We start from the raw sequence: 25,178 nt of genomic DNA, 5'->3' as shown, positions 1-25,178 counted from the left end.
TTTTGGGGGGGGGTGTTATTTATTTTTAAAAGATTTATTCTATTCATTTATGCATATAAGAACTGGGGTGTAGGCCAAAGGTGTGGTGGTGAGAGGACTCACCAGAGACAGAGTGGGGAGCAGAACAGGTGGATCTACTGAAATACACTGCTGAGAGGAGCAGCTGGTGAAACAGGAGAGGTCTGCTGCACCATGTGGGTCAGCTCCCTGGCCAGGGATGAACTCAGGCCACAGTGGTTAGTGATAACCAGATAGCACTGAGACCTAACCCCTGCACCACCAGGGAGACCCAAGATTTATTTTTGCCTAGAAGAACGAGGGTGTAGGCCAGAGTTGGGGGGGGGTGCTTTGAGGGTTCACCAAGACAGAGTGGGGAGCAGAAATATACTGCTAAGGGGAGCAGTGGGCAAAACAGGAGAGGTCTGCTGTACCCTTCATGGGTTAGCTCCCTGACCCTGGCCGGGGACTGAACTCCAGCCATCAGAGTGATAGCGCTGAGACTTAACCCCTAGTCCACCAAGGATGTCCCAACTTTCATCAGCTCCTTCAGGGCATTATGACCCAAAGAGACCTAAGGAATAGATGGTTGGCTGATGATGTGAGCAGGGAACACAGCTGATAAACCGATGAACTCTGGAAGTTACTTTTTGTTTCTTGGACAGTATCTCCCTCCCTTGACCTTTTCAATGTGTAAGATAATGAAAAAGAAAGCCTGGCCCTTCATCACATAATGGAGCCTGAAGTAAAGGAGGAACAGAACAAAGAAAGGTTCTGTAACCTTTTGGTTTACCTGTTCCATGGGGACCTACCTTGGATCCTTTCCATCTAACTCCCATCATTCCTGGCTGGAGTATGGACATACTTGAGGCAAAGTTGCAATATTTACACAAAGGAACTTTCATTAGAAATTAAAGGAAACTATCCCCCTGAACAGAAAACACTCTGAGATTAAGAAGGATGTTTATTCTCTAAACAACAGTCTTCAGGACATGGATATCGGTCTCCTCCTGTCTTCTCTCAGGACGTGATTCACATGACAGCCTCGCTGAGGTCAGGTGGGTTTTCAACACTTCCAATACCTGTGTCTCAATCTCCTTTTGAGGGTTGTCCATTTTATGGGAGAGAGAAACATTTTCTTTGGGGACTAAAAGGCTGCAGGTGTACATGTTAGGGGTATGTGATGGAGTGGGACAGACAAAAAGGCAGAGACAGCAGCCCGTGCATAGCCATTGTGTTTTATTGGATCTGTTGTATTTCTTCTTTTACAAAATATACAGAGGAATCAAAAATGCAAAGCAGTCAACAGTGTTCTGATAGGAAAGGGACTCCCTGGGGGCCCTACCCCTCAGATCCTGGCAGACTGAAAGAATGAGCTAAATGGGACAAGCAGGTATATTAAGAGTGGCAGCATGGCAGGAGTGCTGACAATAAGGTGGGACCTGGGTTCTATGGTCCCTGCCTTCTAGGTATGCTCAGGGGCATCTCTGGGTAAAGTGAATAGAGCAAGAGGAGACCCTAGGTGGAAACCGAGGTTATATGGGGAGTTGGAATAGAGCCTGGGTTCTCCCAAGATTCTAATGAATGCCCCCATGCTGGGTTCAGATGCTGTGCCTCCCTCCCTCTTCCCTTTTCTTCTAAGGCATCCACTGGGTGGTCCCTGAATTACTTCATGCCTCCAAGTCTAGAGGAAATGGTAAATGAAAACTCAAGTTGTAGTTGTCCAGTAAGGTAGGCTGGAATTTTGGCAGGTATCAGCCAGGATATCTCCCACCCACTTTCCCCTGCTGCCACTATCACACATAAACAGAAAAGGAGAGGAAAAAATTCTAGGGATGAGCCAGACACCAGGATCTCAGGCTCTCTTGGGGTACTATGTCTTCTGAAGAACCTGGCAACTCTTATTCTAATGGCTTGGGGTGGCAGACCTGTGGGACTCAGAACTTCACCCTGGCATGCCTGAGCTCTCACTGATAATCGCCAGGATTTCTGCTCAACTCCAGCCACCTCCTAGGACCTAACCACTGGTTCAGGCCCAAGATTCCTCCCTCTACATTCCTCCTACAGGTATCTCAAAGGTTAGTTAAAAAGGTCAGTCAGTGCCAAGAACAGAGCATCCTCTTTGAGAAAGGAGTCTTAGGGGAAATGTTTATGGGACTCAGGGATAGGGAAAGCACCATAGCAGGAGACATTGTGTCTATTGTTGTGGTTCTAGAGTGGGGTTGGGAGGTGGAGAACCACTCAATTTCTATAGCAGAGGCACCCTCAACACTGAGTATTAGGCAGGAAAGAGGTGGGACCTGCTGGGAGTTGGGAATACCCTACAGATATACTCTGCCCACTCCTGGCCCATTCTGCTCCAGCAATCTGGACCACTGAATCCCCAGGCTCTTGGATCCCTACAGCCCCCAGGGCAGGGCTAAAATGAGGACAGACCTGGGAAGAGAAGGGTGAGGTCCACCAAGACTAGGACTAGAGCATGAGCCCCCCCCCCAGGACAACTGACCCCCTCTCCTGGGGAGCTAGATGACATTGTCAAAGAGTTGCATGGACCTCATGATGTTCTCATCCTGCAGCCATGGTGTGAGAGAGGCAGATTGGAGAGAGAAAGGAAAAGAACTTGTCAGAAACAGGGAGGACAACACCAGGTCAGAAATAGTGACATTCATGACACAGTAAGGCCGAGAAGAGGGAGACACCCAGAGACCTGAGTTAGGGAAGGGACATGGTTCTCCAAGTTGTGAAGGAATAGGACTGGGAAATAGGGGGAAGAAGGCAGGTGTTGTAAGGTGGTGCTCTGCCCAAGGAAGCCTTCTCCTACATTACTGAATGAGGCCTGAGTCGGGACCAGGCAAATGAGAAGGGCAGGAGCCTATACCTTTTGACATGACTCAATGAATTCCTCAATGGTCACCACGCCATCCTTGTTCCTGTCCATCTTCTGCAAAAAGATAGTTAGGTAGGGAGAATAGGAGGGAATGGCAAGAGAGAGGCAAGCAGAACTTGTGTAAGTTCTTTGCTGAAACCTTGCCTCATTCCCTTACTCCAGGACCCACCCAGTCCAGGCACCTGAAAGAAGCTCTCCACGTGTTCCCTTGGGGCCTCCTCCCGGAGCGCAGGATATGTATACTTGCCCATCATGTCATAAATGGACTTCATGATATCAAGCATTTCCTGTTAGACCAAGAGAGAAGAAGAGCCTCCAATCTCCAAACCAGGAGGCCTAGGGCCTAGGGTAGAACTTACTCCTCCTGGTGAGGCATATGTGGGTCATTTCCTTCCTGAGGCCCTTTGCACCTCCCCACACACATGCAGCCCCTCGGGCTCTTCAGTTGCTCCACACCTCCTTGGTGATGCAGCCATCCTTGTTGAGGTCATACAGGTTGAAGGCCCAGTTCAGCCTGTCATCTATAGTTCCCCGAAGAATCACTGACAAACCAGCCACAAAGTCCTGGGAAGGAGGGTTAGGGGACGCTGTGTCAGATACCCTTCACCCAGCCCCCACTCTGGATTTGTTTTGTAAAGCCTAGCCCACTTCTCCAGCTCACCTCAAAGCTGACTGAGCCATCATGGTTGGTGTCAAAGGCATTGAAGAGGAAAGTGGCATATGTGCTGGAATCTATAGGACAAACATTGATAAGCCTGGCTTCCAGGCAGGAGAGGGCTTCACACCTCCCTGGCACTCCCCAAATCCCTCTTATCACTTGGCATTCCTGGCCCCACCAGAACCTTCTCCCCCATTCAGCCTAGAGATGAACAGCTGCTTTCTCCTTGACCCCTCACCTCCTTGAGGAAAGAACTGGGAATAAATCTGCTTGAAGTTCTCCTCATTGACAATTCCACTGGGACATTCCTGGAGGGAGTGGGGAGAGAACCCGACTGAAGGCAGAGACAAATTCCCCTTCCAGTCACCCACCCACTACACACACACACACACACACACACACACACACACACACACAACTTCTTGCCCTGAGACTCCCAGAGAGGGAAATCTTCACGTCTCCTGGAGGCTCATCACGTAGCTCTTCTAAATGGGAGGCAAGATTTCTCCCTAAAAGTACACCAAACTGGGGGTGGGGGCGGGGAAAGGAGGGATTGGGGTCAAAATAAGGGGGTTGCAATTGTATGGGGAATATAAAAATAAAATAAAAATAAATAAATTAAAAAAAAAAAAAGTACACCAAGCTAACTGGCCTGTCCATAGCTTCTGCCACTTCCAAATGGTCCACCCTACAAGTTCAGGCTAGGGACCCTTCTTTCCGCCCCTCTCCTCAAAACTTCCAGTCCATCCTTTCCGAATAAAAGTCCCAGTTAGGGCCCGCCCCTCCTGCCCCACCCCGTTTGGCCTCCCTTAGCATTCAGATTCCAGAACACTCGTACACACTCACGTTTTTGAAGCCCCTGTACAGGACCTGCAACTCTTTGCGTGTGAACTTAGTTTGCTCCTGCAACTGCTCCAGACCCTCGGGCCGGTGACATACGGTGGACAGTTCAAATTCATCCTCCACGCTGTCTGTTGGGATGGGGGTGAAGGGAGCAAGGGAGGGGGGACAGCCGACCCTCAGGCCCGACCCCCACACCCCTTCTAAGTCACCTACCCGTTCATCTTCCCACCCATCCCTTCCCTCATCTCCAACTAAGAAGAGTATCTTGTCAGTTCCCTGGGCCCTGAGCCAAGGACATCAAGGCAAGGAGAGAAAATGCTGGTCAGCTTCAAGGTCTTATCAGTTGGCAGACCCAAGGCCAAGCGTGGTCCCAGAGCCAGGGTCCGAATTGGCGCTGGCCCCAGGGTCCTTGATCCCTGGTTCGAGCGGAAGGCCCCGACCCCATCAGCCCAGAAAAGGAAGGACAATTAAAGTAGACTGTAGAGGGAATGTCTGAGCTCTGACCTTCCGCAGACCGACTCAGATCTGTCCAGAGCCCAGCCCCGGCCTCGCCCCGCCCACCTCCTTCCCTGCAGCCCAGGCCCGCCCATCCAGCCATGCCCAAGCCATGCCCCGCCCAGCGCCGGCCAAGCCACATCCAGCCCCCATCCACCCCTCCCGCCCCGCCCCACCTCGGTGCCGCCCAGCCCCCAACATCCAGTCCCCAGGCAAGTGCCCCCACCACGCTCGAGAAGCTCCCCCCGCCCCCACCAGGAGAGTAAGTCACCTGGGTCCAGCGGGCGGGGTCTGTGGGGGCGGAGGGAGGCTGGGGCGGCTAATGCTGAAGGGAGTGAACTGTCACCGAGAAAGCGGAAGACGCGGCCAACTGCAGACACACACCTCGCCCCTCACACTCACGGCAAATCTCACAGACCTGCGTGTTACAATACACATACCCCGGCCCCGCGGGCAAAGGCACACGGAACGGACGAGCACTGACACACGACATGGACCCCACGCACACGTGTTGGCGGGACTCACTCCTGCCCTTGCCGAACCGACACCCCGTGGGGCGCAATCGCAACGACACTCCAGCAGCTACCGGACGGGCCTTTGTAGCTTGCAAAGAACAGTATGATGCTAGCAATGGGCTAGGCCCAACCAGGACACAGACCTAGAGACAAGCGAGGCCACTCAACGGGGACCAGGCTCAGACGAGCGAACCCAAATGTCCCAGCGTCCGGAGGCAGGCAGGCTCTGTCCTCCACACCCGCAGCCGCCCAGTCGGGGCGGGGACAACACACATCTCCAGGCCAACACACAGCCGGGGGCGGTGCGGGACGCCACGCAGTGCAGACACTAACCCAGCCGAGCCACGCACAGACCCGCACGCCGCCTGGTCCCACACGCGCACACGCGCACACGCGCTTCGACTCAGCGCGCCCACACAGGTAGTTCAAGCGAGCGGGCTCCGCCTGGTTGGCGCACCTGCGGCGCGGATGCTCGGGCCCCGCCCCCACTCACCACGCCCACACGCGCAGGCTTTGTGCGCTCCGTAGCCACGCCCCCAAGCCCGCCCAATCAGCGCTCACCCCACGGTGGCCACGCCCACAACCTGAGCAGGGCCGCCTCTTTCACACTGGGCGCACACACAGACGAACACACACACACACACACCACACTGGGCGCACACACAGACGAACACACACACACACACACACGGCCCCGCCCCCGGAAGCACAGTAGAGGCACTTGCTTTCACTGACTGAGGGCAGGGCTTGGGGCCCGCAGCAAGGCAGCAGCTTGAGGAACCGCTGCTTCAGCGCTTTTTTAGTGGGCCCTGGAGGGTGGCCTGGGAAGAGAGAAGACCCCAGGAGGGCACATTAACCCCCACTGTCCCTCCATTCCCTGTCCCCTCCCCACCAGTCACAAATAAACCCGGCTGGGGCTGGAGTGGAGTGGGGGAAGGACTGGAGAGGGGGAACGGCAGGGTAGCTGGGGATGAGCCCAGTGGGTTTCACAGGCATGAAACATCCGCCAAGGCACCTTGCTATAATGGGACACGGCTGGGGACAGTGAGGTGCGAGGGGAAGAGGGGGGTGGCACTGGTCTGTTGACCTAGTGCCCTTGGCTCCAGTGCTATGCTAGAAATTCTGCAGGAGGGGTCCAACCCAAGGATTGCCTCTGTAGGAACCCTGCTCTCTCTCTCTCACCACACACACACACACACACACAGAGCAAGAGGTGAACAGTGACACGTGGAATGATAAATCACAGATGATAGATGCCATGCAGTGACATCTTGATACCTAGCAATTCACTTAAACACGATGGCCTAATGAGCAGACCCCAACACATGCATGTGAGCCCACATGTGTGACCTAGGAGAAATGTGAACTAGGAGAAACATGACACATATGGGGAAATACAGGTCATCCTTACACACTGCATGATCCAGCCACACATAAACAAAGACCCTGGGACATCATGACATGTGTGTTAAGTACACTATGACACACTATGGCCTTATAATAATACAACACAGGGGTCTCCCTGGTGGTGCAAGGGGTTAAGCACAGCACTATGAAGCAATCCTCAGCCTCTGCAGCATGAGTTTGATCCCCTGGCCGGCCAGGGAGCAACCCACATGGTGCAGCAGACCTCTCCTGTCACGCCCACAGCTCCCCTCAGCAGTGTGTTTCAGTCAGTCTTCCTGTTCTGTTCCCCACTCTGTCTCTGGTGAATCCTCTCGCTCCCTGCACCTCCGGACTGTACCCCAGCTCTTGTATGCATAAATAAATAACTCTTTAAAAAAAATAACACAACACATATCAAGGTCACCATGACACCCATATTGCGGCCCTGGTCCCCTTGGCACCCAGATATTGAAGACTGCACTTCATCCACAAGACCCTTATTTTTCCTGGGGATACCCACCTTTCTTTCCTATAAACCTTCACCCAAGTCACCTAGAATCTTCCTGCCAGAGGAACATGTTCTTCCTCAGCTAATTCATCCACCCTAAAAGTGTGGTCCTTCCCAGCCCTTTCCAATAGGGCTTCCTCTTTGAAGGTAAACAACAGCAAACTTTGAGACAATAACAGAGCCTGGAGATGAATATTTGATGTAATGTGGGGCTATTCAGAGATCACTGATCACAATTCCACGACCTTCCCCTTATTTGTACAGGATCCTACAGTTCTACCTGCGCCCCAGGATCCTCCCTCCAAGTTCCTATGTATGTGTCTATGTCTTGTGGCTGCCCCCCACAGATCACCTCCAGAAAGGCCCTGCCCTCCCAAGCCAGTACCCAGCCTCAGGACAAGGTACTGCTCCCAGGAGATAACTGCTTTAAGTCATAGCTTCCCCCCTCCCCACTACTGTCTCCACCTCCCCTCCCTTACATGCTCACCAGAAGTAGGGAGAGGGGGAGGGAGGCAGTAGGCCTGGTGGAGATCGATGATGATGGACTGGCCTCCTGCCCAGGCCTCCATTAGTTTAGACTTTGGTTTCTTAAAGCCGGATTGTGCCTGGGGCCTCTGGTGGTGTAGTCACTGCTGCTATGGAACTGGGGGGGGGGGTGGCGACTCCACAAGCCTCCCCCAGCTTACCCTGCTTCACATATCCTCCTCACCACCTGGCCCCAGGCATCCTGCTCTGGGATTCTATCTCTAGGCTTCTCCCAGGTAGGAAGAGAAAGGGGTTGCCTTCATTTTTCAGGTTGCTTGGGTTTTCTGGATCAACCCTTTTCCCACCAAATAGTCCAATTGGTATGACAAGTTAGAGCCTACCGTTTAGGGACTGGATGAAAACAAGCTCAGTCCAGCCTCCCAGTTCATCTAGAGCAATGCCTGCTCCCACATCACGCCAATAAATGCAGCAGAGGCTGTGGGATGGGCTAGGAGTTGTCTGCTCTTGTTGAGTACTAGGCAGTTCAGGCACCTTCCCCTGTCCCCAGCTCCCTTCACACCTTTTCAGTTCCCCAGGGAGTCTACCCTGCAGTGTCCTACCCTGGTTCTTGTCAGATTCCCTGTCCTTGGTGGAACTGGGGAAGGCCAAGCGATGGAGCTGCATAGTTGTTTGTGTGGAAGAGGAAGACGGCAGAACATGCTCCCCACTCTAGCTCCAGCATCACTCTCCCCACTTGGCTTTGGGTTGAGGTGGAGAGTTGACTTCCCACTCTCTATGTCTAGGTCCTAGAACCCATTCTGTTCTTGGATCCTGGGAAGAAGTGGGAGAGGCAGGGGGCTTGGGAAGCAGGGGCGCTGATCTGATCCATCCCTCACCCTCTCTCCTGAGCTGATCTAGTTGTATCTCATTCAAGATACAACTTGTTCCCAGTCCTGACCCCAGAAGCCACCCCAACCTAAGCCCTGAGTATAGAGCTGGTATATACTCAGGGCACTCCAAGAACAGCTGCACACACAGTAGATACCCAAAGAGGTTCAGCCATACAGCCAGCCCTCCTCAGGCACAGTCACAGCATGCCACAAAGTCATACACCCTGTCATTCTAACACATACACAGGCTCACATGGTCACACTCTTTGTCCTTTCTCACACACGAACAGTCACATCCCCTGTATCTCACACACTGTGTCACACAAGGATGAAGGTGTGGAGAGTCACACACATCTTCAGACTATTGTGGGTCCCTGGACCCAAAAGGGACTCCCCAGAAGTCTGATGTCTTCCCACAATCCCTGCAACTTCCTTCTTTGCTTATCTATAGAACTTTCATCATGTCCCCCCAGACCTCTCCTGTCCCCTCATCTCCATACCTCAGTCCTTCTATGCTGCACCCTCATCACCTCCCCAAATACTCCGTCAGTCCCTGGCTCTCTCTCTTCAGACAGCCAATAATACCCCATGTTCCCTCCACCTCCCCCAGATCCAGCCCTCCAGTCCACTTCTTTACCTCTCCCACACATCCTGTTCCCCAAGCACCCTGCTCACCTCTCACATGCCCTATCCCATCACTCTGCTCCCTGTCAAAGAGGCAGAGTAACCCCCACCCCAACACTTCAGGTGGCTGTCCTGCCAGCCAGCAGCCCTGACATGCCAGACACTGGGTTACCTTCCAAGGAGACAGGCTCAAAGAGGCCAAACTGCTCCAGGACCTTGACAAACAAAGCGAGGACCACGAGCACAGCGACCATCTCCAGCCCTTCCAGGTTCATGGTGAGCTGGGGGCATGGCCCCCTGCTGAGGCTAACCAGCCCACCTGCCCTCCTCACTCCACCTTCCCCTCAGGCTCCCCAGTCGCAGTAGGATGGACTGCAGCCTCCCTTTCCCCAGTCCCTCCCTGGATCCTCCCTCTCCCCTCCCTCACCCCGCCTCTGCCCCACACACCTTCCAGCCACAGCCTCTTCCTCTTTACAGGGCCACCTTAGTCTAAGGACTGGCACCTCCTCAGGAGCATTTGGCACAAAGGATATGGGCCCGGACAGGACAGGAAGAAGAGGGAAGCTGTGATCTGCCTCTGTAACTGCCCCCCCAACCTCTGGTCCTGTGGCTACTCTACCAAAGGGAGGGGAGAGAGGGAGGAGCCTGCTTAGGGAGAAGGCAGAGAAGGGTAGTGTGTAAGTGTGAGAAGCCATGATCTGCACATATATAGCAGCAGATGTACAGGTCAGAACATGTCAGGTGTGTGGCTGGGTGCTTCCAGCGTGTGTTCCTGTGTTTGTCTGTATGGAGAGTATGTGTGTCTCCTCTTATGCATGTGTCTTGTATTTATGGGTATGTGAACTGAGTGTCTATGTATATATGTGTTCTGGAGTATTTCTGAGTGTATATGAGGTGTAAGGTACCTGTATTTTAGCGGCGTTGTAGGGCATGGGTCTGAAGATGGGTAGTATGAATGTGTCCTATAATTAGAAGTCTGGGTCTATGGTTGTGCAGCTGTAACTGCATGAATTGTATGAGAAGGGGGGTGGGGGGGCTGGAGGAGAAGCAGTGACCTCTCCCTGCAGGAGGACACCACAGTATCGATTGTGGTTACCATGGAGACTGAGAGGCAGGAAGCACTCCCCTCCCGCAGGCCACAGACAGGGAAACTGAGGCCCAAGGGAGGGAGGATTAGCCTGAGGAAAAAGGCTGCTTGGCCCAATCACCACCCTAGGGGGGAGGGTATTATTATAGATGCTTTGGGACCTAGAGCCTCAAGTGCCTGGGAGGAGGAGGGACTATACTTTTCCTTCCTCCTGGCGGACACTTCACCCAGGAGCTGTCAAAGTCTGCCAGCTCCTTGGGAACCTTTATAGAGCTGATGGAGCAGCCCAGAGTAGGGGAGAAATCTGAACCCTCCAGGGGAACCACCCACCCACTACCCAGCTAGAGCATTCTTGGAGCCCCTCCCCCTTCTTCCCGGCTCCTTCCTGGAGGGGTGTGTGCGTGCTGTGGGGGTGGGGGAGGTGGTGGGGAAAGACCTGCAGAACCAGGGAGCCAGAAGATGTTGGCCTCTGAGTTTCTGCCACTGCTGCCTACTGTTGACTGAGCACTCACTGTGCTAGATTTTGTGCCATGTGCTTACAGACATCACATTGAATTTTCACAACAAATCTATGAAAGAAGGTCTGTTATTCCCACATTGCATGCGGTAGAACTAAGGCAAAAGGTGGTAAAGCAAATCTCTAAGATCAGAAACTCAACTGAACTCCGTCTGACTCTGAACCTTCGCTTGAAACCACCACACTATACTGGTTCTTTTAGACAGCTTGCCCACCCACGAGGCCCAGTGTAGGGGGACTGTCCCTGGAGGAAGCCTTCCCCCTTTGTCCAGTTCTGGGATGATGTCTCAGTGACAACTGTGGCGTGGCGATCAGGGTGCCCCAGTGCTGAAAAGCACCATGTGAAGTTCACTGACCTGCAGTTCTACAGAGTCACCGCCAGGGGTCAGTCGTCCACATCACACTAGATCTTACCCCTTTCCTCTCCCGTCAACACCCAGCCCCACCGTGCCCTTACCCAGGCAAGGCTGGAAAGGAGTGAGCTGGGGAGTGGTTTGTCTCAGGCAGGCTTCACCCTCTGCTTGCCCCTCTACCCATCCCAGGAAAAGGTCAATTCAAGGACCGTTTTTGGTTTCTCACATCTTAGAGGTTACAGATTTACAGATGAAACCAGCGAGGATCTCCCCATCCAAATTCCAAATGTGCCATTTAACATCCTTGCCCCTACCGCCATCAGCAGATTCTTTTTCCCCCAGTCAATATGGCCTCCTCACTGTTCCCCAAATACACCAAACTCGGTGCTCTCTCTGTGCCTTTGCTCTTGCCATTCTCTGCCTGACATGCTCTCCCTTCTGCTCTCTTTCTAGTCTAGTTACTATCTATTCTTTAGAGGCAGCTTTAATTCCCTTCCTTTCAAAACCTCCAGCCAACAGTGGTCTCCTGACTGCTGAATTTCTTTTTTTTTTTTTTTTCCATGTATTTATTTATTTGTTTGTTTATACAAGCACTGGGTACAGTCAGAAGCGCGGGAGGGTGAGAGAATTCACCAGAGCCAGAGCAGGGAGCAGAGCAGGCAGAAGGACTGAAGTACACTGCTGAGGGGAGCAGCGGGCGGCAGGAGAGGTCTGCGCGCCATGTGGGACCCTCCTCTGGTGGCCGGGGAGCAGCTAGGGATCTAACCGGCGCTGCAGAGGCCGCGGGCAGCTTCGCAACCCAGCGCTCAACCGCTGCGCCACCGGGGAGGCCCCCTGACTGCTGAATTTCTACTGAACTCACTGTTAGGCCCTCAAAACTCAGCACCTTGTTCCGTAGTGTTATTAATGATAACAGTAAAAGGAGATAGGTAATAAACAGCATGGGGCAGGGTGCCAGTTTCCCTGGGTTCAAATCCCAGCTTGCCACTTGCATTTAACTGGGCAAATTCTTTTTTTTTTTTTAAGATTTATTTATTTATGCATATAAGAACCAGGGTACAGGCCAGAGGTTTGGGGGGTGAGAGGATTCACCAGAGACAGAGAGGGGAATAGAACAGAAGGAGTGACTGAAATACACTGCTAAGGGGAGCAACTGGCGAGACAGGAGAGGTCTGCTGCGCCTTGTGGGTTAGCTCCCTGGCCAGAGGCATTGAACTCGTGCTGCAGTGTCTGTGGATAGCTTCAGAGTGCTGTGTCTTAACCCCTTGAACCACCAGGGAGGCCCCTACCTGGGCAAGTTCTTAACCTCTATGTGCCTTAGTTTCCCAGCTCAAGGTTGCTGGGAGTAGTAAATATATGGAAATCTGGTGGACTAACTCCTGACACAATAATAACTGCTAAAGTGTTTGTTAAAATTATTGTTAACATACCCCCCTTCCTACCTCCCTGCCACATTTCTAGAGCTCTTAGTAATTCCACATTGAGGGGCCTCCCTGGTGGCCTTGGGGTTAGGTCTCATCACTATCTCCACTGTAGCCTGATCCTGGCCTGTTCCCTACAAGGGAGCTACCCACATGGCGCAGCAGACCTCCCTGTCTCGCCTGCTGCTCCCCTCAGCAGCGTATTTCATTACATTGTTCTGTTCCCCACACTGTCTCTGGTGAATCTTCTTACCACTCCGCACCTCTGGCCTACAGCCCAGTTCTTATACGCAAAAATAAAATTAAAACACACACACACACACACACACACACACACAATTCCACATTGTTATCTTGATGGCAAGACAATCCCAGAAGGAAGGCAGAGTGAACAGCATTGTACCCATTTCAGCGATGCGGTAAAGAAGGTGCAGAGAGGCAAAGGAATTGCTTAAGTTCATCTAGCTAAGAGGAAATGATGCAGATTTGAAGCCAGGTCTTTCCAGATCAGTTATTTTTCCTCAACTAGATTCTAAGCTCCTAGAGGGCAAAGATTACAAATTGAACCTATACCAATTGAATGCCAGGCACAGGGGGTTCCTGTGAAACGAAGGTGTATCGAACGGGATTCTAGTTCCTAACTGGGCGGGGAGAAACAGCCCTCTGAGAGAACTATAAGACATCAAAAAATATTTGTTGTGTGCCTACTACAAGGTAGGAACTGTTCTAAGTAGGCCATGACATGAATGCTAATAAAAGCTCTCTAACTGGGAGGCTAGGACAAACCTGGCGAGAGTAACTTTTGAGCTAGTTATTAAAAGATGGCTAAAATATCAACAGTCCACTTTGACAAAGGGATCAACATATATTGAGTACATTTTGTGTCCTGGATACTTTATATAAATTATCTCACTTGGTCCTCATAATAAACCTGAAAGGAAGGGTTTATATTCCTGTTTTCATAGTTGACATGGTGAGGGTGCAGCTGAGGAAACAGGCTCAGAGAAGTGACTTTCCCAAGGTAACACAGAGGATAAAGGATGCATCAAGACAACAGAAGCAATGATCTGTCAATTTCTTCAGGCTGTCTCCTCAGTGTATGTAGGGGTGTTGAGGAATCCTGGGTGACTGTAGCTTAATTCACATTAAGGAAGTGGTGAGTGATAAGACCCGAGGGTCAGATTCCATGGGGATTTGAATGCCAGGCTAGGTTATTGAGGTTGAAAGAGGCAGGCTTGCAGCCCCTCCTTGCACTCTGCTCCTGATTCATAGGCTTGCAGCCAGTTGTCCAGTCCCTGAACCCTCCTCTTTCCTCTCTCACCTCCATCCCCAGCCTTCCGTGACCTTGACCCAGCCTCCCAGGGACTCAGGTCCTCAATCAAATATATCTCTGGTGTGACGGCCTGTCAGAAATGAAAGAGCCAGTTGTTTTTCAGGCTTCCCTTTCTCACTACCCAGATAACTCTCAAATTTCAGGGCCCTGTGAGAAACTTGACCAGGTCTTTCCTTCTAGCATCCCAGTGCCACTTAGCTATCCATTTAAAGGACTGATGTCTCAATGGTGCACTTCAGGCAGAGTGAGGGTTCAAGAGAAAACTATCTTGAAGCATTAAGTGAGCCCTCCCCAGGTGACTCAAATCTCACCACAGAGATACTCCTATCATGCAGTCATTTAGCCTTACGCAGATAAAATGGGGAGTAACACTGACTGGTGGGGAGACCCACCCTATGCCACTTGTTCTACTTTCCCATTGGCCCACTGTTACCCAGCCAGTGAAGACTCCAGACCCTCGCTCGCAGTTCCTCCAGTTCCACTCCATCTCCAGCCAGACCAGAAGACACAGCAGCCCCCAGCTGCATCAGGTGATTAATGACCTCCCTAGGCCTTGGGGCTATTTTGGGGCCTGGAAGTCTTGCCTGCTGTGATTGAGAGTTGGCTCTGCCTGGCTCCAGCCATCTGTCACTGGAGACAGGCCCAAGCAGGGGGCTTGGGGGAATGCATGCTCCCCAAGCAAGGCTCTGGCTCACCCTCCATCTCCTCTCCTTCTGGGGAGCACATGGGAAAAAGAGGCCACAGGCCCTGCTAACACTCCAGGGGGCTCAAGAAGATATCATGGAACGAGCCAGAGAACTACAGATCCCAGAATGCCATGAACCAAGTTGTTTTGGTCTCCCTAGGCCAAGTGGGAGAGGATGTGGGGCTCTCCTGGCCCCGATTAGGACACCCAAAGGAAACCCAAGTGGAGTTGCATGCCAGTCTCAGCAGTGCCACGATATAGTACTCAAACTACATGTCAGAAATTCCACAAATCCCACACCAAGGTACAACCTTGTGAAGGCTACACAACTAATTTAGAGCCACTCAGGAACCCCCAACCCAACACTAAAGCATAGAACTTCGGGCACATGCAGTCACAGTGTCACAGAAATGCCCACCCCAGAGATCACAGCCTAGTGATGCGCAACCCCGGCACTGTATATTCCAGAGCCAGACAGAACGGTGACATGCAATCCTATGTCACGCAAGTTTGTCCATCTCATCACGCATGAACTCACTAGCGAGTTCTTGTCGGTCTGGTCCCACCTCAGAGTTTTTTCCTTCTGGACAATGATTCCGGGGATCTTAGGGCCCCCTTAACCTAAGCAATTTGGTAAAAGCCCGTGCCTTTTCCCTGGTCTGCTGCAAGCTGCCACCTTTCCTCCCTGTAAGGGGCTTTGTCTCTCACCCACCTGCAGGAGGCCCCCTCTGCTCTCAGTGAGAAGCCCTGCCCCCCTTCTCCATCCTTGTCAGGGACCATGATGCCCCCTCTCCTTTCTTCTTTGACGACCCCTATCTCCTCCACCTTCCCTGTAAGTGGCCCTATCACCTAGCTCCATCTCTGCGGGGTCGAACCCTTTAAACCTTATCATTGGAGTGATCCTGCTCCCTCCATTTCTGTGAGGGATCCTTTCCCTCCCCACCTCTCTAAGTCTCCTATTCCACTTTGCTCACTTTTGAGGGGTCCTGCCCCTCCCTCCCTTCCTCATACCTGGCGACAGCGACCCAGTCACCAGCTGATAGAGGGATCGCGCTGCCTGCCCCAGCGGGCTCCGGCACCTGCCCGGGCATCGGTTCATGGCTCGGCAGAGAGCACAGTGGCCAAGCTCCACCCCCAAGGCTTGGGGCGCTCGCATCTCCGCCCCCACCCAGTGGCCCTGCGTGGGCGGCGCGGGAGGGCCGGACTGGCAGGGCCGAGCCTCTTTCTCTCCCGGGTCTCCTTCCGGCCGCTCCAGGGAACTCACCCTGACTCCATCATCTGTCGCGCCAGTCCCTAAAGTTCAGATTGGGGCGGGCAGGGCCAGGAGAGGCACGCACTCTCCCCACAACCCTCTCTGGGAATGTTTTCTGGATTCCTGGCGGGGAAAAGGGACACATAGAGGTTTTGAAAAAGGAGCCGCAGGAGGAATGAACCTGATCTTTCATTGTCGCTCTTCAGCCCCTCCTTCTCGCCTCCTCCCATTTTGGCACAGAGATTGAAAGGATGAGGGGCCATAGTTGTCATGGCAACTCCCCACACTTCCATACTTCTGGACTCCTGGGAGAGCAGAAGCGAGGAGGAGGAATTGGCCGCTGCTGGAGAGGCGAAGAAGAGGCGGCAGGCAGGAATGTGGCCTCGCGGCCTGTTTCCTGGTCCCGCATCCCTTTCTTCATGACTGTCCGTGTGTGTCTGTCCTGGTCCTGGGAGTTGAGCAGACTCCCGCGGCGCAGGCTTCCCGCCAGCCAACTGCATCGAGGAGAAGCCCCTCCCCCCGAGTCCCTGTTCTGACCTCTTTCGGGGACTCCTCCGTCTCAGGTTAGACCCAGAGAACCCCCTCCCAAGACCCGCCAACGCCTTCGAACTCCTGCGAAAGTCTACAGGAGAGACAGCCCCTCCGTCTCCGATTGGGATCCCTACATTTGGTCGAAAACCCTACATTTATGAGGTCAGGTAACCGGAACACGCGAACCTCGCCGCCAGATTTGGTGACATCCCCACTCGGAATCAGACCCGCAAGCGAGGCTCCGCTGGGCCACACGAGGGCGCCCCACTCCGGGGAACGGCGTTCACGGCCAGAGGGACGCGGCGACGGAGACCCCAGGCCCGAGGAAGCGCGCTCTGGCCTGGGCTAGTCAGTCCCAAACTCCCCCCGCATCGAATCCAGTCCTTTCTTTGTTTCTGACTCGGAGAGCACCACAGCTGATGCCCCACGGCTGATCACTGACCTTCGGGAAGACAGCGCGCGGCACACGCGGACTGGGGTGGGGCGCAGCTGTGCTTCCTCCCTAAAAAGTTTTCCCTGGGCCTCCCTTGTGGCGCAGGCCGTTGAGCGCAGTGCTGTGAAGCTGTCCGCAGCCTCTGCAGTGCCGGTTCAATCCCCGCCGGCCTCGGAGCAACCCACATGGCGCGGCAGACCTCTCCTGTCTCGCCCGCTGCTCCCCTCAGCAGTGTCTTCGGCCCGTCTGCCTGTTCTGCTCCCCGCTCTGTCTGGTGAATCCTCTCACCCTCCTGCACATTTGGCCTGTACCCCGGTTCTTGTATAAATAAAATAAATCTTTAAAAAAAAAAAAGTTTTCCCTGGCTTTGAGTCTGGGGTGGGAGTGGGGAAGGTGGGCAGTTGAGGGCGACCTAGGATTCCCTCAGTTAACTTTATGGCGCCCTCCCTAACAGTTTGATGAGCTGGGATGACAGCAGCACAACACGCCTGCCAGAAGGATCTCAGGAGTCCCGCCCGCACAGGGATGGTCCCCCTGCACCCGGCCCGGCACGCTCTTCAGCACCGCGGACAACGACTCCCCTCCGGGCTTCAGCTCCGGCGACCAGGGAACGTTTAGCGCCACCTGGGCCGAGACTGCACCGGCCTCCCAGCCTTGCTTGTCGCCCGCTCAAAGACCTCCTTCGAAAGGAGAGCTCCTGGTAGTACTATTTCTACTTCCCAAGTCGTGTGTGGAGCTCTCTACAGTGAGGATGCTGATGGCGTGCCACCATTCTCGACACTTGTCAGCATTTTCTTAGGAAGACAGGCAAGTAGGAAATAGTATTCCACATTTTACAGATGAGAAAAGTGAGGCCCAGAGAATTAAAGTCACACATAGCTGGAACTCATGCTTCCATTTCTGCACCACTTTCCAATACAAGTACTTTCAGAACTTCACCCAAACCTCTGCTTTGTTGAAATCTCTGATGTCAAATAGCCAAGTGGGAGGGGAAGATTCCCATTAAAGGGGAATCTCAGTTAAAAGCAGGAAGCAGACACTGACAATGTGATGCTAATGAGGGCCCTGGGGTCTTCATTACTCTTAAGGATCCTGAGCTGGTGGTGTGAATGGGAGTCCATAGCACAGCCAGACAACTGGACCTTTGGATTTCACTGAGGTCTTTCTGAGGCTCATCCAGGGCACATCTGGCACTTTCCTACATCTGCTCCTGCCAGAGTGGGAGGGCTCCCCCTTCTGGGGACCTTGGTATAGGGACTAGGACTTCCCCAGAGTCAGGGAGTGGGGGGGATATTCAACACTTTATGACCTAGTCCTCTCTCTCACCTCCATGATTAACCACACTCTCCTCAGGGTTGACAAGGATCATGGACTCCATCCATCTCCCCAGCTTGTTCCAGACCCAAGGGAGATGGTCTCCCTCCGCCCATTCTTTGTTGGAGTTCTTGGGTAGGCTGCATGATGAGAGACACAAACACACGGACATGGAAATGTACACAAGGTGACACAGTCACCCACACAAACACATGGATCTGCCTACCAAACCCAGGAATATGCACAGGCACAGATGTACTGCTCTCACATACCTCCCCAATGTGGGAGAGAGAGGCTGCCTGGGCAGCAAAGTGGTTTGGGAGGACATAAGGAGAGGCCACATGGCACTTCCTAGCCTAGAGCTTCGATCTCTGGGTCTGGAGAGGAGGCAAAAGGTTTTTATGAAGTTCTGGGGATGGGGGACAGTTGCTGGAGATGGAAGGAACTTCAGGTGTAAGAATGACCTCTGAACACATTTTTTTTTGGGGGGCGGGGAGAGGCTGCCCCCGTCCTAACCAGTCTTCTCTCAGGAGTCAGGGAGCTAGGCTGGGAGATGCTCCTGAGAGCTAGGTTGGGCAGTTGGGCACCAGAGTCCATTCTTGGGTCCACCTAGGCTATTTGTGGAAAACATGGGGAAGCAGTGCAATGCACCAAAGACCTCTTCTGCACCAGGAAGCCAGAGAGGCAGCAAGGGCAAGAGACGTCACAGACACAGAGCCCCACTGCAGACATTACCATGTGAAAGTATACAGTCAACAGCAAATGCTAACATAGCACACAGTCGTAGATCACAAAACACAACAGAACTCACTTTAACAAATTCTTGTCCCAGGATGTTCACAAAGAGACATACTACCATAAAGTGAAGCCCGCTACAGTCTGGGAGCCATATGCCACTTGATACAGAAGCACACACTCAAAGCACATAGGCTGCACATAGAACAGAGACACATGGGCAAAACAGCTTCACTAGTACAGGCAGGGTCAGACACGACCTCAAACATCTGACAAGATCATACATTTGCACAGTCACACAGAGTCACACTCATCCCGGCTGTCACCAAGCTCAGGGCACATGGCAACCAGCTCTTGGAGGTGCACACACCGATACACACAAAGAATGACAGGTGCTCACACACGTAACACCTCCCACTCCAGACACCCTCCCAGCCTTGTGTCACACTCGCCCACACCTGCTGCCTCTCCCCACCTGCCCTGCCTGCTCCCCTTCACTCCCCCCTCCACACACACACCCTGGGACCCAAGGCTTTGAATCCCACTGTCTTGCCCCAGAATAGTTACCAGGGTGCCTGGGAAGGGGTCAGAGTGTGGGTAAGGGCCTGGCAGGGGTCAGAAAGGGGAATAAGGGGGAGTGTGTAGGGGGGTTACTCTGCCCTCCCTCCTGAGCCACCGACTCACCTGTGAGCTGGTCATAGGATCCATCCAAGTCTCGGGAATCGGACAAACTCTCCTTGCGACCCTGGCCCCGCATGGCCCCCGGCGCCCCCCTCCCGTCCCGCTTGGGGCCGTGGGAGGGGGCGCCAGGTGGCCGAGATAGGGCGCTCACAGGGCGCCCCCTGGCGGCGTAGAATGCAGCGGGGCCTGGGGGCCGGGAGGGTCCGGGCTAGGGCAGAGTTCTGGGTCTGGGCCTGGGGTCTAGGACCCACCAGGGAGTCCTGGGGCAGGAGCGAGTGGCTAGGGCAGTAGGTGAGTGCAGAGCTGGAGGCAGAGCAGAGCCGAGCGTTGAGCAGAGCCGAGCTGCCTCTCCGCTCCCGCCCCCTCCCCGCGACTGTCACCGCCGCCTCCCCCCTTTGGCGCTGCCGGGATTGGCTCCCCTCCCCCGCCCCCTCCTCTCTGCAGCTCGCAGGAGGCACCCGGTGAAAGGGTGAGCTGGGAAGTGCGGGAGGAAGACTGACTCTCAGGCAACACTACCCCCAAAGCCAGAAGCCGCGAATCTTGAGGGAGAAGGGAGTAGGGACAGAAAGGATCTCACAGTGAGGAAACCCCACCCCCAATTTTCAAGCACTCCTCCCAGCGTAAGCCCCAGTAGGGGTAGGTCTCAGAGCCTCCAGTTCTGTCAATCTCCATGTCAGCCCCTATTTTCTCTGTTGCTCCCATCCCATGTAAGGGTCTCTGTGGGTCCACCCCCACCCCCACCCTCACCCCCAGGGCTCACCCTGCTTGAAGGAGAGAAAGGTCAACCCAGCCTCTAATACAGGCTACTTTCAGGCCAGTGGACTACAATTTTCTCTTCTCTGATAGGGACCCCAGCCCTCACCCACTTCAAGACCCTGGCTCTGGGTCCCAATCACTCTCAGAGTACCTTCTTCCCTGATCTAATGACCTACGTTGGCCAATTGGGAAGAAATTTTCTGTTTCTCAAGATTTTCTTGCTCTTTTATTCTTTAATTTTTTTTTTCTTTCAACATTCCTGCTCTTCTCTCACCTGCCCTAGATTTCTTCTGTTTTCCAGAAGATCTGGGGAGTGACTGAGGCCTTGGGAATCCAGGTGAGGACTGGGTGGGTAGAAATGCCCTTCTTATGAGGCTCCCTTTCATTAGATCAGCTGCTTCTCTGAGGCAAGGGGCTGACACAGAGCTGGGCTATGTCAGGCTTCCAGGAAGGCTACTGAATGACTGAGCCTACTTGTCTGACCTTCTCCAAAATGCTTTCTGGGCTCCTAGCCTAGAAGGGCCCCCTCCTCCCTCCACCATGAGAAGCAGAGTGTCCGAAGTTCTGGATGGTATGGTGACAATGTCCCAGGTAGTCCTGCCTGCCCATCCATGGCTCCTCTGGAGGAGTGGCCTGCTGAGACTGAAAGCTTCAGTTAAAGTGACCCCTGCACATTTAATCTCTTCAATTGGATTTAATTTCCAACCACTTGATTCAATTAGCCCAGCAGGAATTGTGGTGGGAGTTCAGGCATGAGACAGGGACAAACAGCTGAGGAAAGGATTGTCTTTTAGAGCAATGCCTGGCTCCTGTCTCACCCTGGCTCAGACACTGGGGTGTGGACAGAGCATGGGCAACTTCTTTTGGGGTTGATTTCTAGGACAGGATGGAACTCCTGTCTGAAATCCTTAGGAAAGGTATATAAATGGGCCAGGAGTGGGCCTTTACAATGGAGGGAATCTTCTGTTTAGTGCCTCATGTCCTAGACCTGCCCTTGTTCACTTCATAGGAAAGGCTGGCAGGAATCCAAAGCAGAAGACAAGGGAAGGCTACAACTCTCTAGACTAAACTGGCTTCCACTAGGGTCAGGAGACTCAAGAGGAGAACCTACCTATAAGGACAGGCAGGGGTCCTCTAGCCAGATGGGATCAGTATCTGGTAAATGATCTTAACTGTCTTTGAGAAATGAGTTCTGGGTAATAGAGATTAAGGGGAAAAAAAGACACTAAAAAGACTGTCCCATACAAATCAATTTTTAATAACTTCAAACTTGCCACCAGCTCTGGCTCCTCTGGGGTTTCTCACAGTGAAAAACACTAAACGCCCAGGTTGAACTCTCCATCTAGTGATCAGAAATCCTTGATTTCTTAAAAATCTACACCTATACATGGCAGCATATCGGTGGAGTCTCTGGAACTAGTGTATCAATGCTCAGCGCTGGAGCCAGAACTCTAGTTCTCCTGGAGAGCAAGTTGTCCCAAAGAGATGAGTCTAAGTGGGATTGCAGCTGGGTGGCTCCCAGACTTGCTCCCACTGCTGGAGGCCTGCACTTACTCCCAAATACTTCCAGTGCCACCTGTTCCCTGCCATCCGGAGGGCTTTAGAAAGGGAGGCAGCAGTTGGGGAGGAAAAGTCTGCAGTACTCCCAATGCAGGTTGTTGAAACGGGAACTACAGCCAACTTCCTGAAGGTCAGGAGACTTACTTGTTGTTCATCCACCATGCAGGTGGACAGAATGGCCTCTCCTCCATGCTCACCTGGCCTCTTTCAGATGGCAGGGGTCTGGCCCCTGGCAGATTCTCTCCCTCCCAGGCACCAGACCACTGCAGGAACAGATTCCTCCCCAGAGGAAATTCTCAGGCAGGCTGGATGTAAACAACAGCCGGGTGAGGGGGTGGAACACGTGGAGGGGAGCTCAGCTCAGGCAGGAGAGGCTCCCAGAGGAGGGGGTAGCTAGAGAGGTGGGAGAGCTGCTGGAAAGGGAACCAGCAAAGTAGGCACCTGAGGGCTCCAGAGAACCTGTCAATGTTTATTTCACACACACATTCTAAAGACAGTTTAACCAGACTGCAAATAAAAAGTTAAGGTTGTAGCCCTATAGTGTGGGTGAGTTAATGGGTTGGAAGGCAGGGGAAAGCTAACAGGTACTCCTGGTGCTAAGAATGAAATCCAGAAAGTGGTGGCCGGGCAGCAGAGTATTGGATGGATTCTAGTTTCTAGTCTCCCAGGAGCTCTGGATTTAGAAAATAGAAAAAAGGTAACGCCATTCCTATCCTACCCTAAGCCTGAGCTAAGGGTCCTAAAGACTGGACAGAATGCCAGAGAGGGAAAGGGACAAAGATTTCAAACTTAGCTCAGCTTCATGCCCAAAGGAAAAAGAATGCAGCTCCACTACATCTGAGAGTTAGTCTGTTTTCAAAAGCCTAAGAAAACCATTGCCCCTCAGGTTGCTGGCATCACCCTAAGGTTTGCATCAACAGCTCCTGAAAATTTGTCAGGAGTCACAATGTGTAATCTCATTTGGAAACATGAGGGGGTATCCAGGAAAGCCACCCTGGAAGTCCCTCATTCTTGAAGGCTTTCCCTCTGCCCACCCACCCCTCCCCAAGTAAGATTATCCCTGGCTTGCCCCTCTGGCCCCTGCTGTCCAAGTTCCACTGAAGTGCTGGCTTCACCGAGAGGACTCGGGATCTGTTCTCTCCAGCCTGGGGGACAGCCCCTCTCCCCTCACTATCCCTTCAGCTCAGGAGCCTCATGGGTAAGGGCAGTCAGTGGCTGCTCAGATGTGTGTAGCTTCAGGAGATAGTGGAGAACTCCTTGAGCAGGACTTCCTGGCTGAGTGTGTGGAAGGCCAGGTTTCTCCGGACATTGGTGCTAATGGATCGAACCTGGGAAAGGGTGGGGAGAGGTAAGAGGGCATAGGTAGAAAGAAAACAAGGAGATAGTTGGTTAAAAACAGTAGATGGCCTGAGACACAAAGCCATGCTAGAAGTTTCTCTCTTAGGAAATGAACCCTTAACAGCTATCATCCCCACAGGCAAATGAGCCACACAAGCAAATGAGCAAACAGTTCCATGACAGTGGAAGAAAAGAGGGGCTGAGAGACAGAAACTCAAGTGGGTGTGAGAAGAACATCTGGGTACCTGAGAAGGTAGAAGGAAGTGCAGACAGGAAGGAGGGCTAAGGTCAGGCCGTGGTCCTTGCCTTGACCATACAGAAGGTCTGGTCAAGAAACTAAGGCCCGAGGACTCATGCTCTAGAGCTACCTCTCTTCAGATGCATTTCTAGTGTCTATACTCTCCCTATTTATCTCCTTTCTCGGGTGAGAATGTGTTTAGAGATGCAACCATGGCCTGCGCAGAGAGTAGGAAAACGAGCCCAGAAAGTCGAAGACCAGAATCAGGTCACACAGCAAGTGAGGCTGGACTTGGAAGCAAGATGCAGCTGCTTAACTCCTAGTCCACGACTCTTCCCAAAGCACAAAGATGCCTCCTTACTTTAGAGTGTCTCTGTGACCCCACTGCTCACCTCGTTGGCTTTCTACCCACAGACTTAGAAAGAACTTTGCAGGAAGTGTTGTCTGAGTCAGCCAGGGAAAAGACCTGTGGAGAAGGGCCAGAGGCCAAGCTCCCTACTCTGAGTGGGTTCTAAGAAGAGTCCAGAAGTCTCTGGAGGGAGATTCACCATGAGAAATAGTTCTAATGGTATAAGAGACAAAGGGGAGTGGGAGAGAAAAAGAATCTCTCCTGAGTCCCAAAGTCCAACAGACCTGGCTTCAAATTTCTGCTTTGCTATAGGAAACTTGATGATGTCACCAGGTGGGAAGCAGAAGAAAGGGCAGCATGACAAACAGCGGGCAGCTCTCTAATTCCAAACCTGACCAGACCCTCTTCACTGCAGTGTCAGAGACAGATACAAGGAGAACTGAGTAAGGCAGAGGTTAGTGTCAGAGTGTCCAGACAGCCCCTCTCACTCTCTCTTCTAAAACCCTTTACATCTCTTGAAAACTCACTGTCCTTTGTGAAGTCTTGATCCCAGTAATTCCCCCACATCTATTTTGTTTTTAAAGATTTATTTATTTATTTATACAAGCACTGGGTACAGTCAGAAGCCCTGGAGGGTGAGAGAATTCATCAGAGCCAGAATGGGGAGCAGAGCAGGCAGATTGACGAAGTACACTGCTGAGGAGAGCAGAGGGCGGCAGGAGAGGTCTGGGCACCATGTGGGACCCTCACCCTGCGGCCATGGATCGAACCGGCACTGCAGAGGCTGCGGGCAGCTTTGCAACCCAGTGCTCAACAGCTGTGCCACCAGGAAGCCCCCCCCCCACATCAATTTAAAGAGTTGCTAATTACCCAATAAAAATACTCTGCTATCTCCCCACACTAGTGTTCCCCCTACCCTGGGGAAGTTCAAAATCCTAGGAATGTCAGGATCACAGCTGGGCTGTGCTTAGCACAGAGAGATGAACTTAAACTCCAGCCACAGACTTGGCATGGGGAGGTAAAAGTAGGGCAGATTCAAGTTCTGCCTCAGGGTGTGGGGGGGGAGGTCTGAAGACGTGGGAAGTGGGCATAGAGACTTATGTATTCTGGTCTCAGTCTCCCACCAGGATGTGTGTGTCTGATCAGGTAGGTGGAGTGGCAAGACCACAGGGAGGTTGAGCTTTTCCTGACATAGCTGTGAGCACTGGGCAGCAAAGGACTATCAAAGTGGGAACCCAGTTCTGTGGAGATGCTGACAGGGAGAGAGAGTGGGAGGCAGAGCAAATGCTTACTGGCCAAGTATAGGGGCTGCAGGAAAAGTGGGAAC

The 25,178-nt window shown here is 52.9% G+C and overlaps 2 protein-coding genes across 9 annotated transcripts in view; both read right to left on the bottom strand.

Moving 5' to 3' along the window:
- Positions 1-1,118: 1,118 nt before the first annotated feature.
- Positions 1,119-19,931, bottom strand: KCNIP2 (potassium voltage-gated channel interacting protein 2). 6 transcript variants are annotated; one of them, XM_054690225.1, is made up of 10 exons: positions 19,614-19,686; positions 6,121-6,216; positions 5,152-5,250; positions 4,389-4,513; positions 3,781-3,850; positions 3,546-3,616; positions 3,341-3,448; positions 3,067-3,171; positions 2,876-2,938; positions 1,641-2,567 (listed from the first exon to the last, which is right to left on the bottom strand). In XM_054690225.1, the coding sequence occupies exons 1-10, from the start codon at positions 19,684-19,686 to the stop codon at positions 2,520-2,522; spliced, it is 858 nt and encodes a 285-aa protein (XP_054546200.1). In that variant the 3' UTR covers positions 1,641-2,519. The 6 variants fall into 6 exon arrangements, with proteins under 6 accessions (XP_037352220.1, XP_037352221.1, XP_054546200.1 ...); XM_037496323.2 differs by lacking the exons at positions 5,152-5,250; positions 6,121-6,216 and adding an exon at positions 3,969-4,067 and having other exon boundaries at positions 1,119-1,681; XM_037496326.2 differs by lacking the exons at positions 5,152-5,250; positions 6,121-6,216 and adding an exon at positions 3,969-4,067.
- Positions 19,932-20,570: 639 nt separating this feature from the next.
- ARMH3 (armadillo like helical domain containing 3) overlaps positions 20,571-25,178 on the bottom strand; it is a 196,237-nt gene continuing 191,629 nt past the window's right edge. For all 3 annotated transcript variants that reach the window (XM_037497405.2, XM_037497406.2, XM_054690559.1), the window contains one exon: positions 20,571-23,254. In XM_037497405.2, coding sequence (XP_037353302.1) covers positions 23,162-23,254 — 93 coding nt within the window. In that variant the 3' untranslated portion in view covers positions 20,571-23,161. The remainder of the gene's footprint in view (positions 23,255-25,178) is intronic.

The sequence above is a fragment of the Talpa occidentalis genome, unplaced genomic scaffold, assembly GCF_014898055.3.
Source record: "Talpa occidentalis isolate TD23 unplaced genomic scaffold, MPIMG_talOcc4v2.1 talOcc4.8, whole genome shotgun sequence".
Classification (NCBI taxonomy): domain Eukaryota; kingdom Metazoa; phylum Chordata; class Mammalia; order Eulipotyphla; family Talpidae; genus Talpa; species Talpa occidentalis.
The sequence above is the reverse complement of the archived record's forward strand: the minus strand, read 5'-3'. Positions and strand labels throughout refer to the sequence as shown.